This window comes from Akebia trifoliata, chromosome 7, assembly GCF_017979445.1.
Source record: "Akebia trifoliata isolate Shusen 1 chromosome 7, ASM1797944v1, whole genome shotgun sequence".
NCBI classification, from domain to species: domain Eukaryota; kingdom Viridiplantae; phylum Streptophyta; class Magnoliopsida; order Ranunculales; family Lardizabalaceae; genus Akebia; species Akebia trifoliata.
The window spans coordinates 31806991-31834350 of record NC_141381.1 but is presented as its reverse complement, the minus strand read 5'-3'; the positions used below and the strand labels follow the sequence as shown (position 1 = coordinate 31834350).

The following is a 27360-nucleotide window of genomic DNA, read 5'->3' as shown; positions in this document are numbered from 1 at the left end:
CCACTCAAGATTTATTGAGTAACTAGAAAGCTAAAGGTTGATAAAGGGTGTTTTGTTTAATAGATAGATGCAACACAGCTGTCTGGTCGAGCTCTATTAAATAAATAAAATAAAACAACAAAAAATGGATAAAAGAAGTAAAAAAAAACAAAAAAAAAGAGAGGAAAAAAGACGATTGATGACTAGGGGACTAATGCTGAGTTGCTGACTAGGACGAGGAGTGCGTCTACTTTCTCTTCGAATCAAATGTACCATTCGAGGTCGCTCGGCCACAAGAATTTGTGGCTGAAAATCGTCTTGTTAGTGACGTGGCATCTCTACGCTCGTTAAACACAGAAAAAACGAACAACAATGAACGCTCTTGAAAACGAAGAAGCAGAAGAAGAAGAAGAAGAAGACACCTTAATCGTTAGCAAAGAGAAAAAAAAAATTTAAAGATTTTGTTTTGTTTTTCTTTTGTCGGTGTTTCAGATCGAAACAGTGAGTGAGATAACCAAAAAATGTTGGAAACTGGAGATCCAGCGATTAAGTTGTTTGGAAAGACGATTTCTTTGCCTGGAAATAAGGAGATTGCAGCTTTTCATGGAAACAGTAGCACAGCTTCTGCTAATGAGGAGAGTTTTGATCAAACAAGCGATTCTCCTTCAACGAATTTGAAGGAGAACGATGCAAAAGGAGGAGGAGGAGAACAAACAGAAGAAAAGGTACAGAGAAAGAGATTTTGTTGTGTGTGTGTGAGAGAGAGAGAGAGAGAGAGAGTTTAGAACGACCCATTTCTCAGAGAGCAGAAAGAAATAATGGGTCGATCTTACTTTCTCTGTCACGCATTTTTGGTCCATGAAGTTCGATTGAAATATTGAGCTTTTTCTAGAACTATTAAGCTTATATATGGGCCTTTGGGGTCTAAATAATTAAGGTGTTCTTGGGGTTTTAGTTGAAAAAGTGTGGTTTTAGGGGGAATCGATGTCTAATTAAGGTTTTATTGGGTAATAGTTGCAGAAACTATGGTTATTTGTGGGATTTTGGGGTCTACGAGGGCTTTTGGCTTAATCCTGATCTGGATTAGATTTGGTTTTGGAAATCAGGAAAGATTCGTACATTTTAGGGAAAAAAAAAGGTTTTTATGTCATTGTTTCGAAGTACTTGTTTTTCCTTGTTTTTCAAGTTTCTTGGTACATAAGTGCCCCAAATGGCTATTTATTCTTTCTGAATTTGATTAGAAAACTTTTATCTCATTAAAAGTTAGTATTTCTTCAAACTGTTAGTTAATTTTGTTTTGGGAGGAGTTTTGATGAAATATTTTGTTTCTTATTCACTCAGAAGAGTTTTGGTGTTTGTTTGTGTTCATTATGTTAAAAGAAAACTTGTGAATTGTGGTTTTTATCAGAAGTTTTATGTTAATTTCTTATTATCTTGAAAATGTTTAGAGAGTCTAATCTAAATTACTGGACTTCTTAGATTCAAGTAAGGTTTTAATGTATTTTAGTCTGAGGTTTTCCCTTGGAACCCTAGTTTCTCCCAAAGTAATTTCTAAATGGAGGGAAGAGAAGAGAAAATAAATGAGTTTTTCTCCATTTCTCTTATTTGGATTGTTCAGAGAGGGGGGGAAGAGAGAAAAAAGAGAGTTTTCTTTCTCTCCAAAAGTGGAGAGAAACCCTTTAAAAAAAATTATAATTCCAACTCCGGCGCTAGATCTCTTTTAAGCTATTTTAAAATTCCGAAGTTGTCCCAATTTCTCTCATGTCAATCCAAACGCGGTGGAGAGAAATTGAGTTTCAATCCAAACAAAGTTGTGTTAAGTTCATATTTCGGGTTATTGATTAATGAAAACGATTACTTGTAGATTCTCAAATATGATCGTTTCTAGCTCTCCTGTTAGTTCCACCAATTCCACTTCGATAATTCTTTGTTTTAGAAGTGTTTAGAAATCTTTATTACCTTCTGCGTCATGGGTTTTCTATCATTGCTACCATTGAAGCTGAGTTTAGCATAAGAAAGTAACTATATTGTATCTGATTCTCTCGCAAAAGTTTCTATATGTTTCCCATTGAAATTGTATAGATTTTCTCTTTTCAATTTTCCCTTTCTGCTTATATAACGACCAAAAACATGAAGAAAAATGAAACCAGTTTTCATGTAAGAAATGTCGAAAATTTAGCCATAAACTTGTTTGTGTGGGTTTCCCCCCTCACTCTCATAATCATGCTTCTTGCGATCACATATAAAATGAAAACTTAAAAAGGGGTTTTTTTTTTTGGATACTTGATTATTGTTTCTCATCGAATTTCTTATCAAAATTTCAGGAATCATTTCATAGGATACCCACTGAGACTAAAGAGAAAGTTGGGGCACCACCACTTATTTCCGAAGAGTTAACAGATCGTGCTACATTCATGAGGAATAACGAGAATACTAAAACAGCCCATGTTGAAATCGAAATTGCAAAAATAAATGCTTCTATGACCGAAGAAGCACAGATTGACGTGGGTGATGCACAAGAGAAAACTACCCTAAAGAAGCCCGATAAGTTACTTCCATGTCCCCGCTGTAATAGCATGGACACCAAGTTCTGTTACTACAATAATTACAATGTAAACCAACCACGACACTTCTGCAAACACTGCCAAAGATATTGGACAGCTGGTGGAACCATGAGGAATATGGCTGTTGGGGCTGGCCGTCGCAAGAACAAGAACTCTGCTTCACAATATAGACACATCATTGTCTCCGAATCACTCCAAACAGCTCAAGCTACTGCCCCAGATGGAATACATCACCCTGCATTGAAACCCAAAGGCACAATCCTTACATTTGGCTCGGATGCACCACCCCCATGTGAATCCATGGCTTCTGCGTTGAACCTCGCAGATAAAACAACGCAGAATTGCACCCAGAATGGCGTTCGTAGAGGAGGAGAAGTTGCAGAGGATAAATCGAAGGGATCTTATGTCACAGCTTCGAGTTCTATGGAGGAGGGAAGGGGTGTGGGTTTACCAAAGCAAATGATGCAGAATTGTCATGGGTTCCCTCCACAGATTCCATTCTTTCCCGGACCTCCTCCTTGGCCTAATCCTTGGAATACACCTCAGTGGTCTTCTGCAGTACCCCCACCGGGTTTTTGCCCAACCTTTCCGATACCATTTTATCCTACACCAACTTATTGGGGTTCTCCTGTGCCGGGCCCTTGGGGTGTCCCTTGGCTGCCCTCTCCATCATCTGCACCAAATCATGGAGGCCTGGCCTCGACCTCGGCCTCTGGTCCTAATTCTCCAACATTGGGGAAGCATTCACGGGAAGGTGACATGCTTAAACCCAGTATTTCAGAGAACAAAGATCCACTCAAACAAAGCAATTCAGAGACGAGTATTTGGATTCCAAAGACTTTGAGGATCGATGACCCTAGTGAAGCTGCTAAGAGCTCCATATGGGCCACACTGGGGATCAAGAGGGACAAGTCCGATTCTAGCAGCAGTGGAGGTCTCCTTAGGCCCTTTGAGTCATCCTCAAAGAGCGACGAAAAGAGTCACATGGAAGAAACTTCTAAGGTGTTGCAAGCCAACCCTGCGGCTTTGTCTCGATCACTCAACTTCCACGAGAGATGGTAAATCGTAAATGTTACATTGTAGTGGTGGGGTTGCACGGTTCAACTCATCGAAGACGAAATTAGGACCATTTCAATGCACCATCTACATTTCAGGAATCAGCAAAGCAACTCAATTGATAAGAGAAAGAATGAAGAAGGACCTATATATTATCTGGTTTCCTTAAGTAGGAATGGGTAGTTGTCTCTAGAGTAGCTTAAGTAACAACTGATTCCATCCATCCTTTTTTGTGACCCTATTATATTTTCTTTTTGTTTCTCCACTTAAGATGGCTTGCCGAGTTTGTGTTCGTGTTATGTGTGTTGTATATATTATTAGAAGTAGTGAGATATGGTAGAAGAGAGAGAGATTCTTAGATGTAAAATTTCTCAGATGTGCTAATTATATTTTTAAAATAAATTTGTGAATCTATGTCAGAAAGAAGTTCTCTCACTTCTTTATTTCATTTTTATAGCTGTTTTAAGCTAAAATATGTATGGAGATGAAACAAATCCAAATGAATTCATTACTTCACATCTCTACATCTAAAATACCATGTGAGGGGTGAGTGGAGGGGTTCAAAGTGGAAGAAAAGTATAAGTGGAGACCCAAAAGTGGAAAAGTATTCATTCTTGTGCTGATAAACTTGAATTTCTACGGAAAAAAAAACAGGCATCTTTCCTTTGTTCCAACTCAACAAGTCCCAAAAGGTGGGGAAGTCGGCTTTGTCACTTTTTTAGGGAGATGTAGACATGCCCCCCTATAGTTTTGAAAATGATGACATGCATCCCTTGACCTTAGTTTTCTACATAGACCAAGGGGAAAAGAATCGAACACCCTCATCTTTCAAAAATCCAAAATTTTCTTGTAAAAATCAGTTATCTTCAGATAAATTTTTTTAATCTTCATTAATTATTTTAATATTTTATCTACTTCAAATCTCTAGGCAAGATAAATTTTTTGATGAAGTATAAAGTAATAAAATTTTGGATTGAAAAATCTAAGGTTTTCAACAAGAAAGGCAAGGTAGAAAATGATGGATTAAAAATAAGGTTTGAATAGATTAAAGTTATTTTAAAGGTTGAAAATTTTGAAGATAAATGATTTGTTTTGAGAAGAAAAAATAAATAAGATTTTTGAAAAAATTAAAAATGATGAAATTTTAAATAACAAAATCTAGGATTTCATGTACAAGGTTAGTTATAAATACAAAATGATAAATTGAAGATTAATTAAATTGAGTAGATATACCATGGAGGTTGAAGAACTTGAAGTTGACTGATTATAAGAAGAAAAACATGAGTTTTTGACTAGAAGTTGAAGATGAGGGCATTCGAGTCTTTTTCCCTTAGTTCATTTAGAAGACTAAGGTCAAATGATGCATGTCATCAATTTCAAAATATAAGGGAGTATCTCTAATATTTGACAAAATGTAGGGAGGCATGTCTAAATCACCCCTTTTTTATTTTTTTATATTATTTTAATCTGTTATTGAAATAGTATAATAAAGATCTAAAGTCATTATATATGATTAAAACTTTGGCTTTGATTCATACCCAAAATAGATTATTGACCTTCATCAACTATTTCAATGCAATTAACTTTAGTTTGGTTTCAGATAAAGTGAACATAGAAAATTCTGTCAATTTCATAAGATCGGACTGTATCGAAGTGAAAATGACACTATTTTTCTTAGTGACAAGCACCCCATGATTCCATTTTTTTCTTTTTCTTTTTCTTTTTAGCTTACAGATGGGTGGTGTTGATAAAACTGTACTCCTAATGACTCCTACAAGTTACTGTGGGACCCAATGCCCATGACTCCACCAAGCCTTTTTAGGTGATTCTTTTATAGAGATTTTACTACCACACCAACTCTTACTAAACAGCACTCCAAGATGTGAGTTAATTCTTTGGTGATTTTCATATGCAATGGGGGGCTGTTAATAAAAGTTGGTGCGACAATGGAATTCCTCTTTTTTTTTTTTTAATTCATTATTATTATTTTCCTTTTTGTGGATTTTTGTCTTACTTAGATGGGACTTTTGATTCATAAGAATATATTGCCCTTCCTTTAATTAGCTCCAACTTAAATCAATTTGTATAAAACAGATTCTCAATACAAAATTTTGAGGAAAAAATATTTTCTGGACAAGAAATATTACAAAAGGATAATATAATTTCTTTAGTAGGAAGATTCATTATTGATCATCAAAACTTAATATTAAAGTCATTCTTCCATATGAATAAACAACAATTGGCTCCAGCCCTCTTTGGAGAACATGTCACTTCCACCTATGATGTATCTATATAATAAAACACAATAGTGAAATCCACTTGTGTAGGATAAACATGCCATGTAACGAGGTGATCCCTTATGTAGCGGGTTAGCCTTTGATCTATCGGGCTTTGCCCAACCCAAAGACCAACCTTATCCAACAAAACTAATCCCCAATCACACACATCATCTCATCCTGTCACGTGAAGCCATTAAGTAGTCACCTTTTGGTGAAAGGGCATATAGAGATTTAAAGTCATGACCTGTGGAGCACACCCAATCGCTTCTTACCATCTTAACTATCCCTCGGTAGGTGATCTCACTTTATTGTTGTAATACCCTAAGTTTTAATTCGTATCTCAAGGAAAAATCAAATAGTAGAATTTTGAGAAAATTTTGAACATAGGACTTAGGATAAAACTCTCGGATTTTGTTATGTTCGTTTTAATGAAATCTGACTTCACTATTTGATTCAAAATAGTCGAAAGCATATTTTAGCTTGTAAGCATACTCAAATTTGAGTTAGAATGAAAAAATTATAAAATCCTTGATTTTCGGGTTGAACGGGATTAAAATGATGAATTTTTGTTCGGGTGGGAATTGAAAAAATTTGATTGCACCATTAGGTCCGAATCAAAAAATTATAGAAAATAGAGTATTAATTCATCAATTGTCGAGTCTGAAAAGTTGAACTTGCGTCAAACATAGAAACAAATTAGAAATATCGATTGTGTCCTACTTTCTTTATATAAAAGGATTTATAAATCCTTTAAGTTCATTTTTTTCTCCAAAGAAACAAAACCAATCGATTGGGAACCCAAGGGTTTCAACCCTCTTTGCATCAAGATTCGTCGCGAACTGGATCTAGTTGATCTTCGATGAAGAAGACAAAGTAGTTGGCGTCAACGAGCTCTACAACTTCACCACCTTTGATTTTTGATTTCTTTTCTCTTTCTCCATTTTCCATAAAAAATCAGTCATACCCTTAAGTGGGTTTCGACATATTTCACTCGAGGTTTCATTTATTTAAAGTTTGATTCGTTCTCTGTTAAAGAAGAGAAAGAAAACGCTGTTATCAAGATCTTCGCAAATCACCCGATTGTTTCGCAAACCGTCACAAAAAATTTCTTTTTTTTTTTATCTTTTTCAGTGAACTTGTAATGTAAAGGTGATCATATACAGATGATGATATATAATGAGAATCATATGCCTGATAAGCATAGATGAAGATGACTAATCAGTGATCACTAATACTCTATAGTAATCGAACGTTTTGACACGTCGAAAATAGACCCCTTACTTACTGTCACGTCAAACGGCCAGCATAAGCTAGTTAAATGGTCATCCAAGTGTAATAAGCTGCATCGACCAACTACAAAATCAGAAACTAAAACTAGTAAAATATTGCAACACCATATCCCGAATGAAAGTTATCAGTCATAGAATCCCAACTTTCTAATTTCACTACTCCACCATTGTATATTATCTATCTATTGTATTATTTTGAATTATAAAATGAAAAACATGTTTATTATTTTAATTTTATCAATTAAGATTGTATAAGAATAAAATGTTATAATATGAGTACTCTTGATTGATGTAATGTGAATTTTAACTGTTTAGTTGTATTATTCCTGATTATATGTACCAATTAATCGTAGTTTATCTTGTAAAACTTTCCATGAATTAAAATAATTGAGAATGTTTACTCGTTCATGTTAAAAGAGGTTCTTAGTGAAAATTATTTGTTTACTTAGTGGGTAACCACTGTTACTTTCCATTTCCTTCCTGTTTTTTTAGTTTCAGAGTCTGCAATTGCTGGACAGACTTTGAGTTGACGAACGATGATCATCTAGTAGGTCAAATAGATGACCATAATTAGTTACTTGGTGAGTACTGGGGCTATACCTATTAGCCGTGTCAATCCATCCAGGTTGTATTATAGATTTTGGGTTAAATGTTAAGACTATGTTAGTGAGAGGGTATTTTATAAATCTTGTATATTTTTATGCCTTCCACACTTTAATCTACCTTACGTTGTTAGATGTACATAGACTTTTGCTGCTTATTTATTTTTTGTATATATATGCAAAATATTATGTATTTAGTTTAACAGATTTTTGAGTACCTTGGAATACTAACATAAATAGAAGAAATCATACCAACGTTTCGAGACACCACCTAATACCTTGAGATTTGTTATGAGGTTTTGTGTTAATATTTTGGGGGCATCACAATTGCTTTCCTCGTTTCCCTTCAAATTTATTGTCTTTATTCTCCCCCGCCCCCTTTCCTTTTTTAATAATACTCCTCTAACGATACAATCTTTCCTCTTTTACCCCTTCAACCTCGATATATTTTTAATAATACTCCCCTAATTTTATTATTTTTCCTATTTTCCACCTTAACCCCCTAAGTGGATGCTCATGTTGTAGGGACGGGCGAACGCTAGTTTATCTATATAATAAAACACAATTCTAGGTTCACTCTACTATAATTTAGTGAAGGATAAATGTATTGAGAGAGTTTGAAAAACCACCACACTTTTAGTGGCGAGTCCATTTCATCTATATATACACAGTTCCATATCTATATATGGTAATTACAAGAATGAAAAGAAACAATCAAATATAATTAGAAACTACAATCTTAGGTCAAAGATACTGCAAATGGAAAGCCTTGAATTAAGGCCGAGGATCTGTAATGTGATCCTTGACACGTATCATCCCAACTACAATGCCTTTCCTTTTTCACTTTTTAACTTTATTGTATTTCCTCTCATCTACCCCCAACCTCAATAATATCCTTTCAAGTTAACAATCTTTTCTCTTTTGCCATCTTTTTTAAAAATACCCTTCTAGCTTTAATATCTTTCCTTTGTTAACCCAATTTATTATTTTTTTATTCTTCTCCCCCTTTCTTAGTAGTAATTCTCTAACTTTATTATTTTTTTCTCTTTTATCCCTTTAAAGTCAAACTAGAGAGTTTCAATTGCCCCACCAACTTTTACTAACAACATTGCAAGATATATATATGGGGTCGGTTCCGTAGACCCTCATTACGACCCCCATTGCGACACACCAATTTGTCTTATATGGGCAAAAATATTTGGAATGGGCTGATTTTTTTTGTGAGGATGATCTCTATGGTGAGGATATCATCATTGCAAAAAATCAGCTCATTATGAAACTTCTAGCCCCATGTTTACAAGTTGAAAAATTTTAGACCGTCCAATTTTTGTAAATCAATTTTGATGGGGTTAGAAGTTTTGGAATGGGATGGTTTTTTGTCAGGATGATCCCCTCATCACAGAGATCATCCTCACCAAAAATCAGCCCATTCCAAACATTTTTGCCCATATGAGACAAACGATGAGTCGTAATGGGGGTCGTAATAATGCCATCCATATGTATAGGGGGCGGTTCAAGGGCCATATGAGAAAACATATGAAAAAACTTTCATTTTTCAAAATAAGAGTTAGAGGTTTTGGATTGAGCTGATTTTTTGCAAGGATGGTCACTATGATGAAAAGATCATCCTCAAAAAAAATCAGCTCAATCAGAAACTTCTAAATCCATCAAAAGTGATTTACAAATTAGTGATAAAAATTGGTAAAAAATTGACGGTCCACATTCTAAATCACTTTTAATAGGGTTAGAAGTTTCAGATTGGATTGATTTTTTTTTTTTTTTGGATGATCTTCCCATCATAGAGATCATCCTCACAAAAAATTAGCTCAATCCAAAATTTCTAACCCATATTTTAAAATTTTATTAAAAACGAAACTTTTTACATATGTTTTCTCATATGGCCCTTGAACCTGACCCATATATATATATATAATGTGTGATTTGATACATAATAGAATTTTGGTGATTCATAAAGGTAAAAATATGGGATTTGATGATAATATCTTGATTTTATGATTTTTTTTTTCTTCATTAGTGTATTATTTTGATCAAAAGATACATTGATGAGTAATTTTTTTTGTTTTTACAACATAACGTATTTAATTATGCTTGAGAACATGTTATATTGGATACATAGAATAAATTAAAATAAATTTTTTAATATATACATAATTTTTTATTTATTTTTATATTTTGTCATTTTTTTCCTTTTTTTTCCTGAAGTTTTCCCTTATCGTTTAAAACTGGGTACTCCGACTTTGTGACTGATTCCGACCAGTTTTAAGGGTCACTGTCTTTCGGGTTGGGTTCAAGTTGACCCATCTAAACCGCGTGTTTGGCTATTTCATTGCGAAGTTAGGTTATCTGTGACCCGATCCAACCTTTTTCCAACCCTACTCTGTATGGGTAAAAAAGTAATTTAATTTCAAGTCTTAAATGGTAGTTGAACAACCGGGGGGCTAGAGCATGGTTTTTAAACTCGGTATGGCGTCTCGTCTCGTTCAGCTCTGATACCGAGTCGTCTCGGATGAGTTTTCCGATACATTTGAGACGTTTCATGAGATAACTCGAAAATTTGTACATAAGATGTAAAATTCGGTTAAAAAAATCACTTTGTGAGTTAGTCTCGTTCAACTCTGATACCGAGTTAACTCGGGCGATACGTCTCGGTCTTGGACGAGTTTAAAAACCATGGGCTAGAGAGTCCCCAGCCTGCTTTCAACGACTTTCAAACCGTGGGGTAAAAACTAAAATTAAGGAAGATTTATTTAGACACTGCCCCTCCGGCTTTTGGTGAATACTTGATATTACCCCTCATGTGCTTTCATTCTCATTAGTGAGACTAACACAAAATGACCTAAATGTCCTCCTCTTCAGCCACTGACCAAATCTCCCAATACACATCATCTTCGAATTTTTGGGTAAAATTTTTTTACCCTCGCCTTCAATGTCAACACCCTTATCTCATTTAAGTTCAAATCTCAAGAATAAGTATGATTTTTGGGGAGCAGATCCTTTGTAGTGATTTCCCCCCTATAGCTCTTGTTCTACCATCCATAAAATATCAAATTGAATAAAAATAACATAGACCTCTTTGTATCCATTGTTTAGGTCAGATTTAAAAATATATAAAATAAATAAATAAAATTTGGGACTTTAATGGATGGTCAATGAGTCCCAAAGCTTCAACGATTGGACGAAGCCACCTTGATGATGTGGCACAGTCTCAACCATTGGTAGGAGCTATAGAGGATCATCCGCTCCCGATTTTTGGGAAGTTGAAAATGGTGGATATTTTTTTTTCCTAATTGAAGAGTCAAATGTTTTTTATTAGAGGTTGAATACAAGGACATTTAGGTCATTTTCTGTTACTCTCTAAGAAGACTGAAGTAAACAGCGTGGTATCTCAAATATTCACCAGAACCTAGGTAGGTATGTCTAAATACCCTAAAAAGATCCATATTGAATTAATTATTGATTGTTTGACAGTTTGACTCAACCCTTTTCCAAGAAACTTCAAAATGTTTTTTTTTTCTCGGTAGATAATAGTCGTTGAAGACTAAAGTCCTACATTCCTGGAAGTACCCATAAAACAAAAATCCAATCAAACAAAGACAAAGGAAAGTAGGCGAAACCAGGATCACAGAACCTTCATGTGTGGGCATTTTTCCCATCTGACCACTTCTGTGTTCTTTCCAACTTGCCCACATAATATGACTTCTTTGCATCATAAAGGCACTTTCCCACCTTTGAAATTTGACAAATTTGATGTCTTCAACCTTCCAACAATCTCTTATATAAACACAACACCTTCATTCCTCAAATCACCAATACAAACCGGTTTCTCTAATTCATTTGCTTCTTATATGCAACCTTTTCTTTCTTACCTCCTTTAAGTACTCTGTAGTTTTATAATCTCCTTACAATGGAGAAGACATCACCCAAGACCCTCTCACCTTCTTCTTTCATATTAGCTAGCTTTGTTGGATCTCTCTTGTTTCATAGAATTCACAAATGGGTTTTTACTAGAATTCAGATATTCTATTCTAGTTTTCTATGTTTCCTCCAATCCCAATCCCAATCCCAATTCGACTTCATCTTTGATAAATCGGATTGTCAGTTGGAGAAGAAATTTTTGAGCCAGAAGGTGTGTTTTAATGAAGAAGTAGATGATGGGAAGTTGAGCAAAGAAGATGTGGAGATGGTGATGGGGAAATTGAAGATTGATTGTAACCCAAATGGTGAGAAGCTTCAAGAGAGATTGGGTTTGGATGAGTTTTCATTAATGTTTGAGGAGAAGGAACCAAGTGTTGAGGAGATGAAGGGAGCTTTTGATGTATTTGATGAGAACAGAGATGGGTTTGTAGATACAACAGAGCTACAAAAAGTTCTCAGTAGTTTGGGTTTCAAGGAAGGATCAGAGGTGCATGCATGTGAAAGGATGATCAAAACCTACGATGACAACGGAGATGGACGGATTGATTTCAACGAGTTCGTGAAATTAATGGAGAAAAGTTTTTTCTGATTCCATTATTTTTGTATAGTATGAACTTGAAAAAAAAAATATTGAATTAAATTTAATTTTGACAATCTTTCTGATTTGAATCTCTTTTTTTTTTTTCTCATTTTATATCAATAATGATCAAAGAGAGCAAAGTGGTTTAAAAATACAGTGGGAAGTTAGGAATCCATGAGATTATTGTTTGATTTCTGGTCAAGAAAAGCCAGTTTTAATCACAATGAAAACAAGATCAATTTGTTGTATAACATGGCTAAAATCAAATAAATATATAGAAGAAAATAAAACTCGCCATTGACCACTTCAAGGGTGATCAGCCTCATAAGTCAAAACTAAATTCTTCATTCATTCAATCACAAATCTCTATTTATATCGATTGAGATTCTCTGGCCTCGCACTCTCTATTTTGAATCGGTTCTCTGTTTGAAGCAGTTGTTGAGACACATCAAAGTGAATTTGATTTTAAGCTTCCATCTGCTAATAAGAATTCTTCCAAATAGAAAACTACAACTTATGCTGAATATGTCAAACCCGAACGAAAAGCTATAAATCTATGCTCATAGAATCCTTGATGCTTCAATTCAACCCCAAAACACTTTCAATGTGTCATTCGATCATCTTCAAAATATTCTTCCAATCATCACTAGAACCAGATTGATTACATAGGGAACTTCCATCAAAATTTAATTTATTCCACCTGTTTTTCAGTTTATAGTAGCGGGGTTCCCCAATCTTCTACAAACTCCCCGTCTTTGAAAAATCGTAAGGATAGTTAATAAAGATACCCATGCAACCGAAGAGTCTTGATGGAGTGACTAGCATTGAAAAATTCTTATGTTGCGTTCTGCCCATGCATTCCAACAGATAGAAAATAGTGTCACCTTACGAGATTTTTCCCTTCACTCTTATCTTCTTTTATTGCTGCCATCATACAGAAATGAGAAAACTGAATAAGATTAGAAGATAAACCACAGAAACTCAGATAGATATTGAAAGTCTAGTGTACCTGTTAATTACCTTAAGAGGAGCTAATAAATGGCTCTACTGTTGTGGATTTAGCTTCGAGTCTATAGAAGTATAATTGTTACGTCTATAGATTGATGTTAGGTATCTAACAGCTTCACGATATGCCATTCACTATCATCACCAATAATCCCCGCAAGAACAGGTCCCACACTCAAAACAATGGAACCGATTGGCATCTCTAACGATTATGTTCCTTTTCGTGACCTCCGAGATGAGTTTCACAGCAGTATGGCAATCATCACACATCCTAAGATTCTTAATTACATGAATCGGTGATCCCAAAGGTGTGTTCATAAGACCAAAAGCTATGGCCAGCTTCTCACTGTGATAACTAAGATACTCTTCCTTTTGTTCGTCCTCCACATCATGCAAAACTGTTGCAATGTCAGGCACGTACCCCAGTAGTTTTATCTGTGATAAGAGTTCCCCTAACTTCTTGTAGATCTGAACATACTCCGGGTGTTTCTTGTCTTCGGAAACAAAGACATGGGTATTATTTCTTACTTGTATCCAGCTCACTCCGGGTTCTTTCTTGATGTCTCTTCCCCTCATCAACTTACGAATATTTACAACTCCGTCCCACCTCCTCGCCTTGGCATACATATTAGATAACAAGATATATGTTCCCACATCATTGGGATCCAATTGTAAGATGATCTCTGCAACTCGTTTCCCTAAATCGAAATTCCTATGGACATGGGAAGCACTGAGCAAGGTACGCCACGCAACAACATCCCATTTTATTGGGGTAGACCTCATGAAACTCTCGGCTTCATTGAGTAGCCCAGCCCTACTGAGAAGCCCAATGATGCAAGTATAGTGCTCCACCCCAGGAGTGATTCCAATATCTTCCATCAAATGGTTCATATAGTAGAATCCCTCGTCCACGAGACCTAGATGGGCACAAGAAGATAGCACCCCAACAAAAGTTACATAGTCGGGGACTTCTTCGGTTGCTAACATGTCATGAAAGACCAACAGAGCTTCCCTAGCAAGTCCATGATGGGAGTATCCAGATATCATCGAATTCCATGTTACAATGTTTCGATGGATCATGTTCGAGTACACTTCATACGCATCTTCAATGCTACCACTCTTTGAATACATGTTGATCAGAGCGTTCCCAACAATCAAATAGTCCTTAAATCCAGACTTAACTGCACAAGCATTCAACAAATCCCCATGCCTTAGTGCAGACAACCCAGCACAGGAATTCAACATAACAGCATATGTGTACTCATTTGGTCTAACTCCCTCGGGTTCAAGTTCAAGAAATAGATTCAGCGTCTCCTCAAAGAACCCATTTTGGGCATAAGCAGCCATAATCCCTGTCCACAAGACTACATTACGGTCGTGCAACCTATCAAAAACATTCCTTGCATTGAAGATCTTACCACATTTCCCGTACATATCTATGATTGCACTACCAACGAAGACATCAAGCTCAATTCCTCTCCTCAGGATTCGGTTGTGAACTTGCAACCCCAATTTTAAATCTCTGACACGAGCACAAAGACCAAGAACGGTTACATAAGTAATATGATCCCATTCAACATATTCATCCACCATTTTAATAAGAACCTCCAACGCCTCCCTAAAATACCCTTGTTCTATAAACCCATTAACAATGGAATTATAAGAAAGAATATCGGATCCGGGTATGGTCTTAAAAACTCTCAAAGCCCCGTTGATGTCCAAACACCTTGAGTACATGAAAAGAAGGGCATTTTTCACGTATATGTGAAACATCAATCCAGATTTCAACACATAACAATGACATTGCTTGCCCTCTTCGAAAGCTCTAATGTTAGAACACGAAGAGAGAACAGTCGCAAATATATATTCATTGGGACTCAAGGATTCCCCAGAATTCATAATTTTAAACAATTTCAGAGCTTCAAAAGATAACCCATTGTGGAAATAACCCGCCATTAAAGTGCTCCAAGAAACTACATTTCTTTCAGGCATTTCATCAAACAATTGACGAGCTACTGAAATTTCACCACATTTGACATATAAATTGATCAAAGAGTTGGTTCGAATTAAATCAAATTCACTGGTTTGGGTGCCTATGATCAAATGGGCATGGATTGTTTTACCGAATCTCAAGTTTTTTGTATCAGCAGATAGTTTCAGTAATTTTATAGTATTTTCAAGAGATGGAAAGATCTCATTTGGTTTGAACAGAGAATGGGCGTTTTTTATGAGGAAATTGTGACCGTACAATCTGGGCTTTAGGTTGGGCATTGGTGGACATGGATCGTTTTTAGAGCTCGTTAGGAGGACAAGATATAGAGTTGGGTAACACCTCATGGGCCTGGGTTGACAAGAAAAGGCCTAAATACAGATGGGACTTACCAGATCAATGGGGTTTTCACTTTTCACTGATAGCATACCCCTTAGACTGCAGTAAAATTACCTCTTTGCCCATACCTAGATATTTTTTCCCCAAGTATTTATGCACTGGTTTGATCTTGCGCAATGTTAAGGTACAGCCAAGTAAATCATGGAGAACAAATTAAGAGAGTTACTATTGCCACACCAACTTTTACTAACGCCATGCATGATTTACATGGGAATTGGTGTGGCATTAGTAAAAGTTGGTGTGACAATAGCAGGCATAATAACATTGCTTTACATTTCTCAATGATTTGGGCGTATCTTTCGACAATAGTAACACCTAGGTTCTTTTGATGTATTATTGATTTCGTTACATGTGCCCTAAAGACACATGATAAGGTGCACTTTAAAACACTTTGGAAATAATCATTCGTGGGTATTTGTAGTAGAAATTTTTTTAAAGGACATTTTAGTTAGTAAGATAAATTTTGGAGGTGCATTTAATGTATCTTAAGTTGCGCCCTGAAGCCACAAGTTAACATCACCCTTGGTTTATCGGACGGGTCTGTATCATTTGTTAGTAGAACAAACACCATATCTCAAGTTCAAATCCGGAAGCCCCAAGGGGTTGGCCTAGTGGCAAGCTGAGCCTTGATAAGCTCCTCAAGAAGGGCAAGTCAAGTGTTCGAAATCTCACGAAACTATGAATTTCTTGGGGTCACCCTCCAGGGTCTAGTTGACCCTCGACTCAACCAATTGCACATAGGACCTTTTGAGAGGGCGGTGCATATGACCGTGGGATTAGTCTCACTTAAAGGGTGGGGATACCTCCGATAAGCCAAAAAACAAAATTTCAAACCTCAAAAGGGGTGATCTAAAAAGAACAACCTATTGTTTTAAGAAGAGCACCAGAGTGAAAATAATAGCAGAATCTGAGAAAAGACTATTTGGGGAGTGGAGACTATCAACGAAGGGTTTCGGAATGAAAGTCATCATAGAATTGGCCATTGTAGGGTATGGTGGTGTATTACAACCCCCAAAAGATATGGACTTAACTTTCTGCAATACTAACACCGAGGTGATTTTGGTATATTATTTGGGTCCATATCAATGGTAAGCATTCGGTTGGTTCCTCATAAATTTTCTTCTACTCCAAAAGATGGAAAAAAAAAAAAAATTAGGAAGATAATAATGAAAATCCACTCATAAGGAAAATCCTAAAGACTTTTCAAAGCATTAGGATTCCTAAATGAAGCATCCAATGTCTAAGCTTAGATAAGTACACACTTGAAGTTAATTTACTATGTTTGTTTGTTTGTTTTTCTTCGAATTTTTATTGGATATTTGGGGCTATAATAAGTATTTTGAACCTCTCTATGTAAGTATTGGACAAAGTTTGGAAGCCTGTGTGACCCATGTGGGTGGCATGAATTGTGCAATGATGGTGTTGAGAAGAGAGTGCTGAACAGTTACCATCAATGAATGCATGAGAGAAAGTTTGATGTCCACAACAAGAATCTGTGCCTGAGTTTTGCAGGCTCATGAGAAAAGGATGTTTGAAAAGTCCCATGTCTTCTGCTATGTTGTTACCCACCCCCCCACCCCACCCCACCACACCCACATCATCTCTCTCTCTCTCTCTCTCACACACACGCACACACTCGAGAGGGACTTGGAAATACCAAGCTACCCTTTATAAGGAACTTGTATTTCATTTAGTTCAATTATTTTATAGCAAATGTAACTAATTAATATCTTTAAAATTACATAAATATCCTTACATTGCATAATATGACATAATAGGTTGTAAAACTAATCTATAAATTTCTAAAACAATTTCTTAAGTTAATTCTAAAGATAAGTCTAACCTCAAGTAAAATCTAATTTTTATAATTTAGTGTAATCCCACATCTCCTAGGAGAGATTCATTAATGCATTTGAAAGGATCTAATTTATAATAATATAAAAAATAATATTTTTTATCTTTTAAAATTCTTTCTCCACTGGAGTCTTTTTTACATTATTCCGCCGATTCCAAACCCCATAAAGGTGTCAATGGGTACCCATTTAACCAAAACCGATTAAGAATCAAAATCGAAGACCCTAGTTCTGAATCATTTTTATTGGATTGACTAGAATTGATTCTAAAATACATAACTGATAGGAATCGAGAGAAAATAAAATTTACGACGATTCCAATTTTAATTTGATAATAAAAAATGAGAAAATTTATTGATTCCAATTCTGATTCTTTGGGAGTAGAACTAGAACTAACCTATTGACAACCCTAGTTTGGACGTCTCCATTGTTGGGACAATAATAATTTCATTGTCTCTAAACATTGGCACGAGTTGTGTTAAATAAATTGGTAGACTTAAACCTTTAAAAAAAATTAACAAATTGGACGCATTAGCAATAATTTTGGACGTTATTGCATTTTGATTCATGATGCACGAGTTAGGAATGTTTTCTTTTTTCCCTCGAAAAGTAAATTAGGGTTTGTACAATTCCTAGGGTTCTAGCTTTAAAGACTTTCACAATCACTGATTGAAGTCATCATTTGATTCGTATTTGACTTTCAAATTCTCACAAAATCTCAAAAAACTATAAAAAATTAAAATTGTCCATTACCCACATTTAAGAATCTATACGAAATCAAAATAACATTTTTAATAAAAATGATAATATTGAAATTTATGACCATAGAAGCGCTTTATGTTATTTCTTGCTAGTGAACATATTAGTTTTTAATAACTAATTAATAAAAAGGGGATTTGAAACCCAGATGGTGGTCTCAACGCGTACTTTAACCTATAAAAACTCTTTTAGACATTTTGATTAATATTTTTTTTTTAAAAAAATTGTATTTTTTATCATTTATTTAATACTTAAAAACATATTCTAAAAGTCATTTTAATTAAAAGGTTAAAAACATTTTGTAGGGCATTTTACTTGCTAACTTAAATTATGACCAGTATCCAAAAAACCACTAACACGCCCCAAATTGCTAACTTCTGCCGCAAATGCACCCCTGATCTCCAAATACACCCACCCCCAAACGCTACTTTGGCAAAAAAACGACTTTGCAACACCAATTTTTATTATTATTATTATTTTTTTTTTTTAAAGATTATCTGGGTTAAAATAGACCCAAACCAGCTACAACCTCGCACCGACTCTTATAAATAGAATCGGTGAATGCAGAGCGGCCCCAATCTTAGGCCAAATCTTTAAATAGACTACTATCAAAAGGCCATCCATGCCTCAAATTTTACAAGAAGCAGAGTTCTTTGCATTTTTTTCAAAATTATATTAGTTCTTTACATTTCATTCTAACGCTACATGAAAATATGACTACTAGTGATTTTATATTAAATGGGCACTCATACAAGGAGATTGTTTTTTCTATAAAAAAACTGATTTTGCCCCCAAATACTTTTAATCAACTTAAGTTTTATTTGTTTGTTTGTTAACAAAAAAAAAAATTAAAAAATTAAAGAAAACCAATTTAAGGGTGACAAAGCATTTTATAAACTAATATCTTGACTTTTTCACCTTTGAAGGAGTCTCATCATGTAAGTGGTAACTGGTAAGGTTACATGAAAATGATGGGGGTGACGACAACAAAAGATTTTTTCAGATTTTTTTTTTTTTCTGCCAACCAACTGAACAACAATCCCCTTTCATTTTGCCTTCAATGGAAACTGTTTTTATACTTTGGGCACCCACTGTCAATTTGAAATAGTTTCTTCTTTTACTATCTTCAGCCTTCCTTTTTATGTAGCTCCTACTCCAAGAAAGTCTATGAATGGTGGTGAAATAGTCTCAAAATGGTTGGTCACTCTGCTCTCTTCAACTTGTGATGATGATGATGCTCCATTTGTTGACACATGATATGTTGATGTGTTGGAGTCAGAAAAGTAAGAAGGGTAGTTGTGTTGATGAGACTGTTGCATTGCCATTGTTAATGGAGTGTGGTGTTGGGGAGGATAGAAACCATTGAAGTGTGAAATTGAATCATCTCTTGGCATATCCCAAGAATTCTTTTGGTTAAAAAGGCTTGTCATCACATGATTCTTTGGACCTGCAAAATACCCAATCAGATTATTAGAAAATATGAAATTTACTGAAATGTAAATCAAGGGAAAAAAAAAAAAAACAAATCACCAAAAATTCCTTCAAAAGAGAACAATAATGGTTCTTTGTTCCCCGTGTAGAAATTAATTTTGGGTTCTTATTTTTTTTTTTTTCTCTCTGAAAATGAAGCATAAAAATAAATCAAATATATAAGAAATATTATAGATGTAGTAGAGAAGAGACAGATGGAACTACAAGGGATAAATTATTGAAATACACGACTTTGTTCCCCATGTAGAAATTATTGTTGGGTTCTAATTTTCTTTGAAAATAAAGCATAAAAATAAATAAAATATTTATGAAATAAAAGGGTAGTAGAGAAGAAAAAGGTAGATTACAAGGGATTAGATACAATTGTGCCTGTTAAAAGTTAAAAACCAAGGGAATAAATGCATTTAGATAATAAAATTAGTTAAACAAACTAAACTTGCACTGGAATGGAGAGACTATGAGGATCAACAAAATGAAAAATATGAGGCAGACATCCAAAAAGGAAACACCAAGAAAAACAGCACAGAAACCCAAATGCACAAACTAACTAACAGAGAGGAATCAAAAAGGACACACCAGATAAGAAATCAAAATGTGTCTGCTCTGCACAAAAACCACTTTGGAGAGGAGTCTTGGTGTGGTTTAAAGAAGAACCAAGAAACATATCTCTACAACTTGAAACTGAATCTTCTCCACCATTAGTCATGTTGGGTGAACCAATTAAAGCTCCAAATGTGAAGGGAGATGTGTTGCTGAGACTCCTATTACAGAGATTAATACAGTTGTTGGGTTCTGTTCTTATGCCATCCTCCAACCTTCTATGAACAACTTGACTAAGTTTTCTCCTCCTATAAGCACTAGATTGCTCTCTATATTTTCTAGCCATAATAACATGCCAATGGTTCTTAACTGCATTATCAGTCCTTCCAGGAAAAAGCCTAGCAATCATGGCCCACTTGTTACCATACAATCTATGAGCAGCCATTAGTCTCTCTTCTTCTTCTTCACTAAAAGCTCTTCTATTAATCCTTGGGTCTAGCTGGTTGAACCATCTGAGTCTACAACTCTTACCTTACAAACCAAAGAGAAAGAAACAAAAAATAAATAAACATTAATAAAAATTAAACCCAACAAAAAAAAAAAAAAAAAATTTGGGACGATGGGTTTTGTATAGTTTCATTTAGTTTTATTTTACCTGATCTTCCTTCTAGCTTCTCTGCTATAAGATTCCAGTTCTGAGGGCCATAAAGGGCTACAAGTTCCTTAAGTTTGGTGTCCTCTGCAGGCCTCCAATGACCTCTAGCACAAAGCTTTGATTGCCCACTATCTATTTCTTTCCCATTCAAAGAATTCTCATTTGGGTTCTCTTCATTTAAGTTGCTGTTGTTATTGTCTTCTATGGCAACATTGTTTTCTCCAAACCCGTCACTTGAATCAGAACCCTTTCCATCACCTCCTTCACTGTTATTGTGTGGATCCTCTAAGCTGTTAGTAGAGTTCCCTATAAAAGGAAAAGTCCAACAACTTCTATAACTCTCTTGTGAAGAAGACCCAGTTTGGATTACTCCATAGTTTGGATTTATAGAAAGTGAACCAATATCTGCAAATAAACCCATTGAAGAAGAACAAAGAGGAGGAGGAGAAGGAGGAGATGAAGAAGAAGAAGAGTAACTGTTGAAGTTATGAGACTGCTCTTGTCCATAAATAACATACTTGTTGTTGGTAGTCATACTCATACCTTCATTTTCTTGGTGACAGATATTGCTGTTGAACTGTTCTAAGGTCATCTTCATTATTCTTATAAAAGGAAAATAAAAAAACACAAATGCAGAGATTAGGAAAGATTGTAACTTTGAAGAGAAGGAGAAGGACTCTGAGAAAGAGACAGACAAAGAGAAAAATCTAAAATAGAAAAAGGGTCCTAACAGAAACCCACACGGCTTCTTCTCACTTGATAGGAATTTCACTTTCACCACCCTGACTGACCCTGACCACCATTTTAATTCAAATAGTTTTTTATTTGAATTTTTTTTTAACAACGCCACCACCTAGCTCACACGTGTGAAAGGTGAGATAAGCCTAACTACATGCCCCCTATGTTTTAAAATCTCTTATTTGGGTTCTCACACTCTCTCTCTACTGTACTGTTTTGCTAGCTAGCTTAAGTTGAGCCCACACAGACCTAAGACACCTTCTTTGATAAGGCAAGAAATGAGGGCTTAACACCACCTGGCAACCATAGTTAATAACCCATCTCCTCAGTCTCTATCAGTCCTTTTTAACTTGAGAGGGGTTTAACCTGGGTTTCAGTTAACCACCTGAAGATGACCCAACAACAGATCCCACAACAACAATGACATCCAACTTTTGATCTCTCCTTCAATCTTGACCAATGATGACAGTCTAAGGAGATACTAAACTCAAGTCAGTTAAAACACCACCTGTTCCTCCTATCTGTTTTTGGATTTTCACTTAATATCTATCTTTTAGTCTCCATGATTTAGTTTTGTCCCAATTAAAGATAGATAAATCAATATCTGACCCATGATTAGTGCTTCGTTAACTCCTAAGGTCCCTCTAAATGGGTTTTTCTTTCCTCCATTGAATGATCAAAATGCATTTATATGGTTCATTGTACCCATGTATTTGAATGGACAATGTGAAAAAAGTTCAAATTTGACGTCTTTGAGCGTCAAATTTTATAAAATTCGATGGACCAAAAGATCGAATTGGCATCAAATTTTGTGTTGACAAAATTTTTTTTTTTAATTTTACAAACTAAAATTATCAAATTAATGAAGAATGAGAGAAATTCAACAGCTCTAAACCATCAAATTTAAGAACATCAAGAATTTCAACAATTCTAAACCGTCAAAATTCAGTTTCTAAAATTCGTGAGCCTTGACCCGTCAAATTTTTATGTCGAATTTTTCAATTTTCACCTAGTGATGCCTATGTCATCAATTATTTAAAATTTTATTATACTACAAGATTACATAATATTTACATTGTGTACAAGAGATTGGGTTCACGTTGCAATAGCTACTCTACATAAAGGAGCTTGTTTCACTCCATTTAGATACACTCCATGAGAGCCGGAAGTGATTTCCAAACGAAGGTTGGTCGCTTGTTTGACTCTTTAATGTCTCATTTTTCACAAGAATTGGAATCATGTTGTGGAAGAGCAGTCTAAAACCACTCCTAATTCCAACAAAAATCACATTGCCATTGAACGTGCACTCAAAAAATGCCAATTTGTCCTTATTTTTATGAAGTATCAATTACAACCCTCGACTTGAGCCAAGATGAAATCTTGTTACTTTTCTTTTTCATATTCTTCTTACTTCTACCTCACATCGGTGTCCTTCACCAATGCTTCTTCTCCAAAACTCTGATCAACATTGTCTTCATCAATAAGTTTTATTTTTCTTAACAAAAAAAATTGAATAAAGAGATTTTTCTTCATTAACCCGATCACGAGTGTTGTTCAATAATCACTGATCTCAAATGAAAGATCACATATCACAGATCAATTATCTATGACCATTGATTAGTGATGAAGGATCCATGATCATAATGATAATGATTATTTTTAAAATAATTGATGCTAAGATTTTGATCTCTAGTCATTGATCAACTATTATTAGTCAGTCAATGGTTATTTTTTCACACAAATAACGGAAATATTATGATTCGTTAATCCATGATTTGTAATCATTGATTAGTGTTTACTAGTTTTTGTTTTTTTAATTAACCAAAATGTCCTCTATTGTATAATTGTTAAATTTGAACTTAATTACTACTAGCATTGGACAATGTCATGTAACATTTTCTCTAGGATTAAGGGGGTAAAGAAAGAAAAAATAATAAAATTGGAGAGTATTATTAAAAAAAAATTTGAGATGGGAGGGATAAAAAACAAAAAGATTGTATAGTTAGAAGGATATTATTGTAAAGGGGGAAGGGATTGTGAGAGGAGGAAGTCAATAAAATGAGCTTACTGTAGCTTAATGGGATATTTATACTTCGTAAATCCGCCCAAAGTTGTATTTTATTATATAGATAGTTAGTTTAGACAATTTTTTTATCTAATCTGATCCATTGATAGCTCTAGTTGTTTATGTGACATTAAAATCTAGGCAATCTATCCCATTAGATTACAATTTTATAAAAAATAAGGACTTATAATCATAGATAATGAACATTTAACAATTTGTTTGATCATCCAATATAATATCCATATGAACTCCACAATGGGTGAAGAATTAATGAGTGTAATTTATTATTATTATTTTTTTAACAGAGATATAGATTACAGGTATTTCAGTTTCACACTTTCACCCAATGGAAAAAACCAATGCTAGAGGTTTTCATTTAATAAAGTTTCAGTGCAGCATCAGGAATGTACCATCTTTGGTGTGAAGGAAGAACTGTGCAACTACAGTCAAAGACTTTGAAACCTGCCTATTTATGGAAAAAAGCCTAACTAAGCTCACCCCCACTAACTAATTCAAAACCCATACCCCAGCCAGGATAGTTTGCATATTTTTCACTTACCTCTACATGGCCTCCCCTTCTCTATCCATTGGTTCCACATAAAAGTTGGTGCATGGTATTAACCTACTCCTTTTACTATCTGATAATGATCTGTTTTATTACATCTATATATGTGTTAGATGGGCCACCATGGCCCAGCACCTAATTCTATCTAACCCTAGTTAAGAAAGGTTGTTTCAACTCCACTGAGGAGACCTGCCACCTCCCACTGTGATGGATACATTGTCACATGCATGCATGCATAAGCAAATTATTATTATTTTTGAGAAAATTTCGACATTGGCCCTACATTTGTGTACCATCTTCTAATTTGACTTAATCAGTTACCTAAATACAATTTAGGGTATAATTTAAAAAATTATTTGATGAGGCTCTAATAGTGATTCTAATTATTAATTTGTATTACGATTTTTCATACTGATTAGATGGGAGAGTGGTTCTTACCCATGGTTTTAAAACTCATTTTGATATCTTTGTATAGTCTATGAACGAATCGTCTCAAACGAGATATCTGATTCATTTAAGTTGTCTCAGACAAGATGTTTAAAAAAGTTTTAGAATTAGAACAAATCATGCCCTTGAGATGACTTGTCAACTCTTCTCTATGTCGGACGAGATTTAAAATCATGTTCCTACTTAAATTCTAGTCTTTTTTAATAAAAATAAATTTTAGAATTTTTTTTTAAACATGATATCTCCGTTGGTAGAGGATCGAGACCCGATTCATTAAGTAGTCCATAGGACAGACCCAACCTTGATTTTCCAATCATACCCAACATCACTAATCCATGACTACATGCACTAACCCACACAACACATGTGGCATTTTAATTAAGAAATGGTCCTCAATTTCAAAACAACTGAGAAGAGCAAACTCTTGTTGTTGGTTTTACCATTGAAGCACACTCCTGACGGGTAAATCTTAGAATTTTACTCTATCTATAGAACGTAATTGTCCCCCTCTTGCAATTATTTACTAGTAATTACTCAATTTCTTCATTTTCTTTGAGTGCATGGTATCACGATTAAGGTAAAATTCTCTCTCGCTTGTGGCCATATTGTTATAGATTAGGCTTCCAATTATCAAACCTTTCCTCTGAATTAGGCTTGAGAATAATTGTTTTTTACTTGAAAGGTATGTGAATTTAATTTTTATGTGATTCAAAAGGATGTCACTAGGGTAATTTCCTAGCATTTTAGTATCTTTTTGCCTAACAAAAAACAGGGGAAAAGTGACCACAAAAAGATGAAATGGTGGGCCACAAAAAAAATGTCCTATACATGGAGTCGTGTGGTTGTTTTGAAAGTCTCCAAAAAGAAGATGAGATGGATTAGTTACGAAGTTGTTGTTGGAAGAGGTGTAAGAGATAGAGAGAGAAAGAGTTAAAAGCTCTAACTACCAAATGAGATTACATTTTGAGACAAGAGATCATATGGTCTCCATCTTCTGAGACCACCCAAAGAAGGGAAAAAGAGGGGGAAACGTGTGTTGGTGTTGGCAGGTTATTGCTAATAGGAATATATTGCTTTCATCATGTAATCTTCACCTTTGGCCAAATCAAGGAAGTTTGTTTTTTTCTTCCCTTTCTCAAGTGTTCCATCACTCTTCTCTCATCACTGGCACGTGGAGATAACAGTTGCAAGTGGTTTTGCTTGCAAGCAAGGCCCAAAGGGGCCCTCTTCCTTTACTGCTTCAAACTTCTACTTCATACCTTCTCGTCTCTTCCCAAGGTACTTTTGTCCTTAAAATACTCCCCATGCCATGCTGTCAAAAATATATATTCCTTCTCCTTGTAAAGGGGCCTTAATAAAAAAAATAACAGACTGCACACGTGTGAATTGTGCAACACTTTTACAAAAACTTCTTCACCTAAAAATAAAATAAAATTTTTATGCCAATATTAACATAATATAATTATTATTTTACAAAGGTATTTTTAACTTGTGGAACATCAACTAATCCTCAAGGAACATGCATTCTCTCCCCCCAACCCCTCCCCCACCAACCAAATAATTTCTGGGATGAACTCCTGAGGGGTGGTTGCAGGGAGGATTTGAACTCAGGAACTTTGCTTCCTAAGACGAGGTCTTAGCCACTCACCAACCCTTTCAAGTTAAATATTTATTTTCTGTTTCTTCAAATAAAATGTATGAATCCTTAAGTTAAGGGTTTACATTGTTATGAATATTAAATATGGATTAGGCCCTGTATACACATATATCTACTCATATATCTACAATGTGTTTTGTCTTATATGGGCTAAAAATTTTGGATTGAGCTGATTTTTTTGTGAGGGCGATCTTTATGATAAATAGACCATCCTCATAAAAAATCAGCTAAATCTGAAACTTTTAACCTCGTCAAAAGTGATTTACAAAAAACGGACAATCCACAATTCTTCAACTAATAAAAATGGGATTAAAAGATTTAGAGTTAGCTGATTTTTTTGTGATGATGATCTTCTCATCATAGAGATCATCTTCACCAAAAATCAACTCAATCAGAAACTTTTAACCCACATAAGACAAAACACATTGTAGATATATGTGTACATGGATCATGACCCATTAAATATACATTCCCTTTAATTAGCAAATTGATATCTCCAATGTTGAACTTCCATTTAGGAGAATTGATGGACTATCAACCCCATTTATTATAATATAAGTGTCTAATTGTAAGGACTAGATTTTCTCTTGTCATACATATGTCACTCTCAATAAGCATCACTTTCAAAGATTTCAAAGATAGAGTTTTGGACGTGTATTATACAGTCTCATACATGATTTTGATACGATTATTAAAGAATAACTGACAATATTGTATCAAACAATTTCAAACGACAAATCAATCATATAATAAAAAGAGATCAAGCAAAAAACGATTGATTATGCAAATATTTGGGATTAAGTTGGGTCAAAGCAGAATCACAATAAAAATAAATTTCATAAAAAGATAAGGACGAATAATATCTATAAAAACGAAGAGTTTCAAATGAAATAGATTCATTTAATTTTTGC

The 27360-nt window shown here is 34.8% G+C and overlaps 3 protein-coding genes and 1 pseudogene across 3 annotated transcripts; 2 read left to right on the top strand and 2 right to left on the bottom strand.

Annotated features, from left to right (window-relative positions):
- Nucleotides 1-284: 284 nt before the first annotated feature.
- LOC147399092 (cyclic dof factor 2-like) lies at nucleotides 285-4011 on the top strand. Its single transcript, XM_086448507.1, has 2 exons — nucleotides 285-704; nucleotides 2304-4011. The coding sequence occupies exons 1-2, from the start codon at nucleotides 501-503 to the stop codon at nucleotides 3603-3605; spliced, it is 1506 nt and encodes a 501-aa protein (XP_086304633.1). The 5' UTR covers nucleotides 285-500; the 3' UTR covers nucleotides 3606-4011.
- A 7460-nt stretch (nucleotides 4012-11471) lies between these two features.
- On the top strand, nucleotides 11472-12359 carry LOC147399091 (putative calcium-binding protein CML46 pseudogene; annotated as a pseudogene).
- EMB2744 (Pentatricopeptide repeat (PPR) superfamily protein) lies at nucleotides 11725-15759 on the bottom strand. Its single transcript, XM_086448505.1, has 2 exons — nucleotides 13306-15759; nucleotides 11725-13209 (listed from the first exon to the last, which is right to left on the bottom strand). The coding sequence occupies exon 1, from the start codon at nucleotides 15625-15627 to the stop codon at nucleotides 13432-13434; it is 2196 nt and encodes a 731-aa protein (XP_086304631.1). The 5' UTR covers nucleotides 15628-15759; the 3' UTR covers nucleotides 11725-13209; nucleotides 13306-13431.
- A 3420-nt stretch (nucleotides 15760-19179) lies between these two features.
- On the bottom strand, nucleotides 19180-21739 carry LOC147399089 (uncharacterized). The gene is made up of 3 exons (XM_086448504.1): nucleotides 20978-21739; nucleotides 20359-20853; nucleotides 19180-19738 (listed from the first exon to the last, which is right to left on the bottom strand). Exons 1-3 carry the CDS (start codon nucleotides 21573-21575, stop codon nucleotides 19431-19433), a joined length of 1401 nt encoding a protein of 466 aa, XP_086304630.1. The 5' UTR covers nucleotides 21576-21739; the 3' UTR covers nucleotides 19180-19430.
- Nucleotides 21740-27360: the final 5621 nt, after the last annotated feature.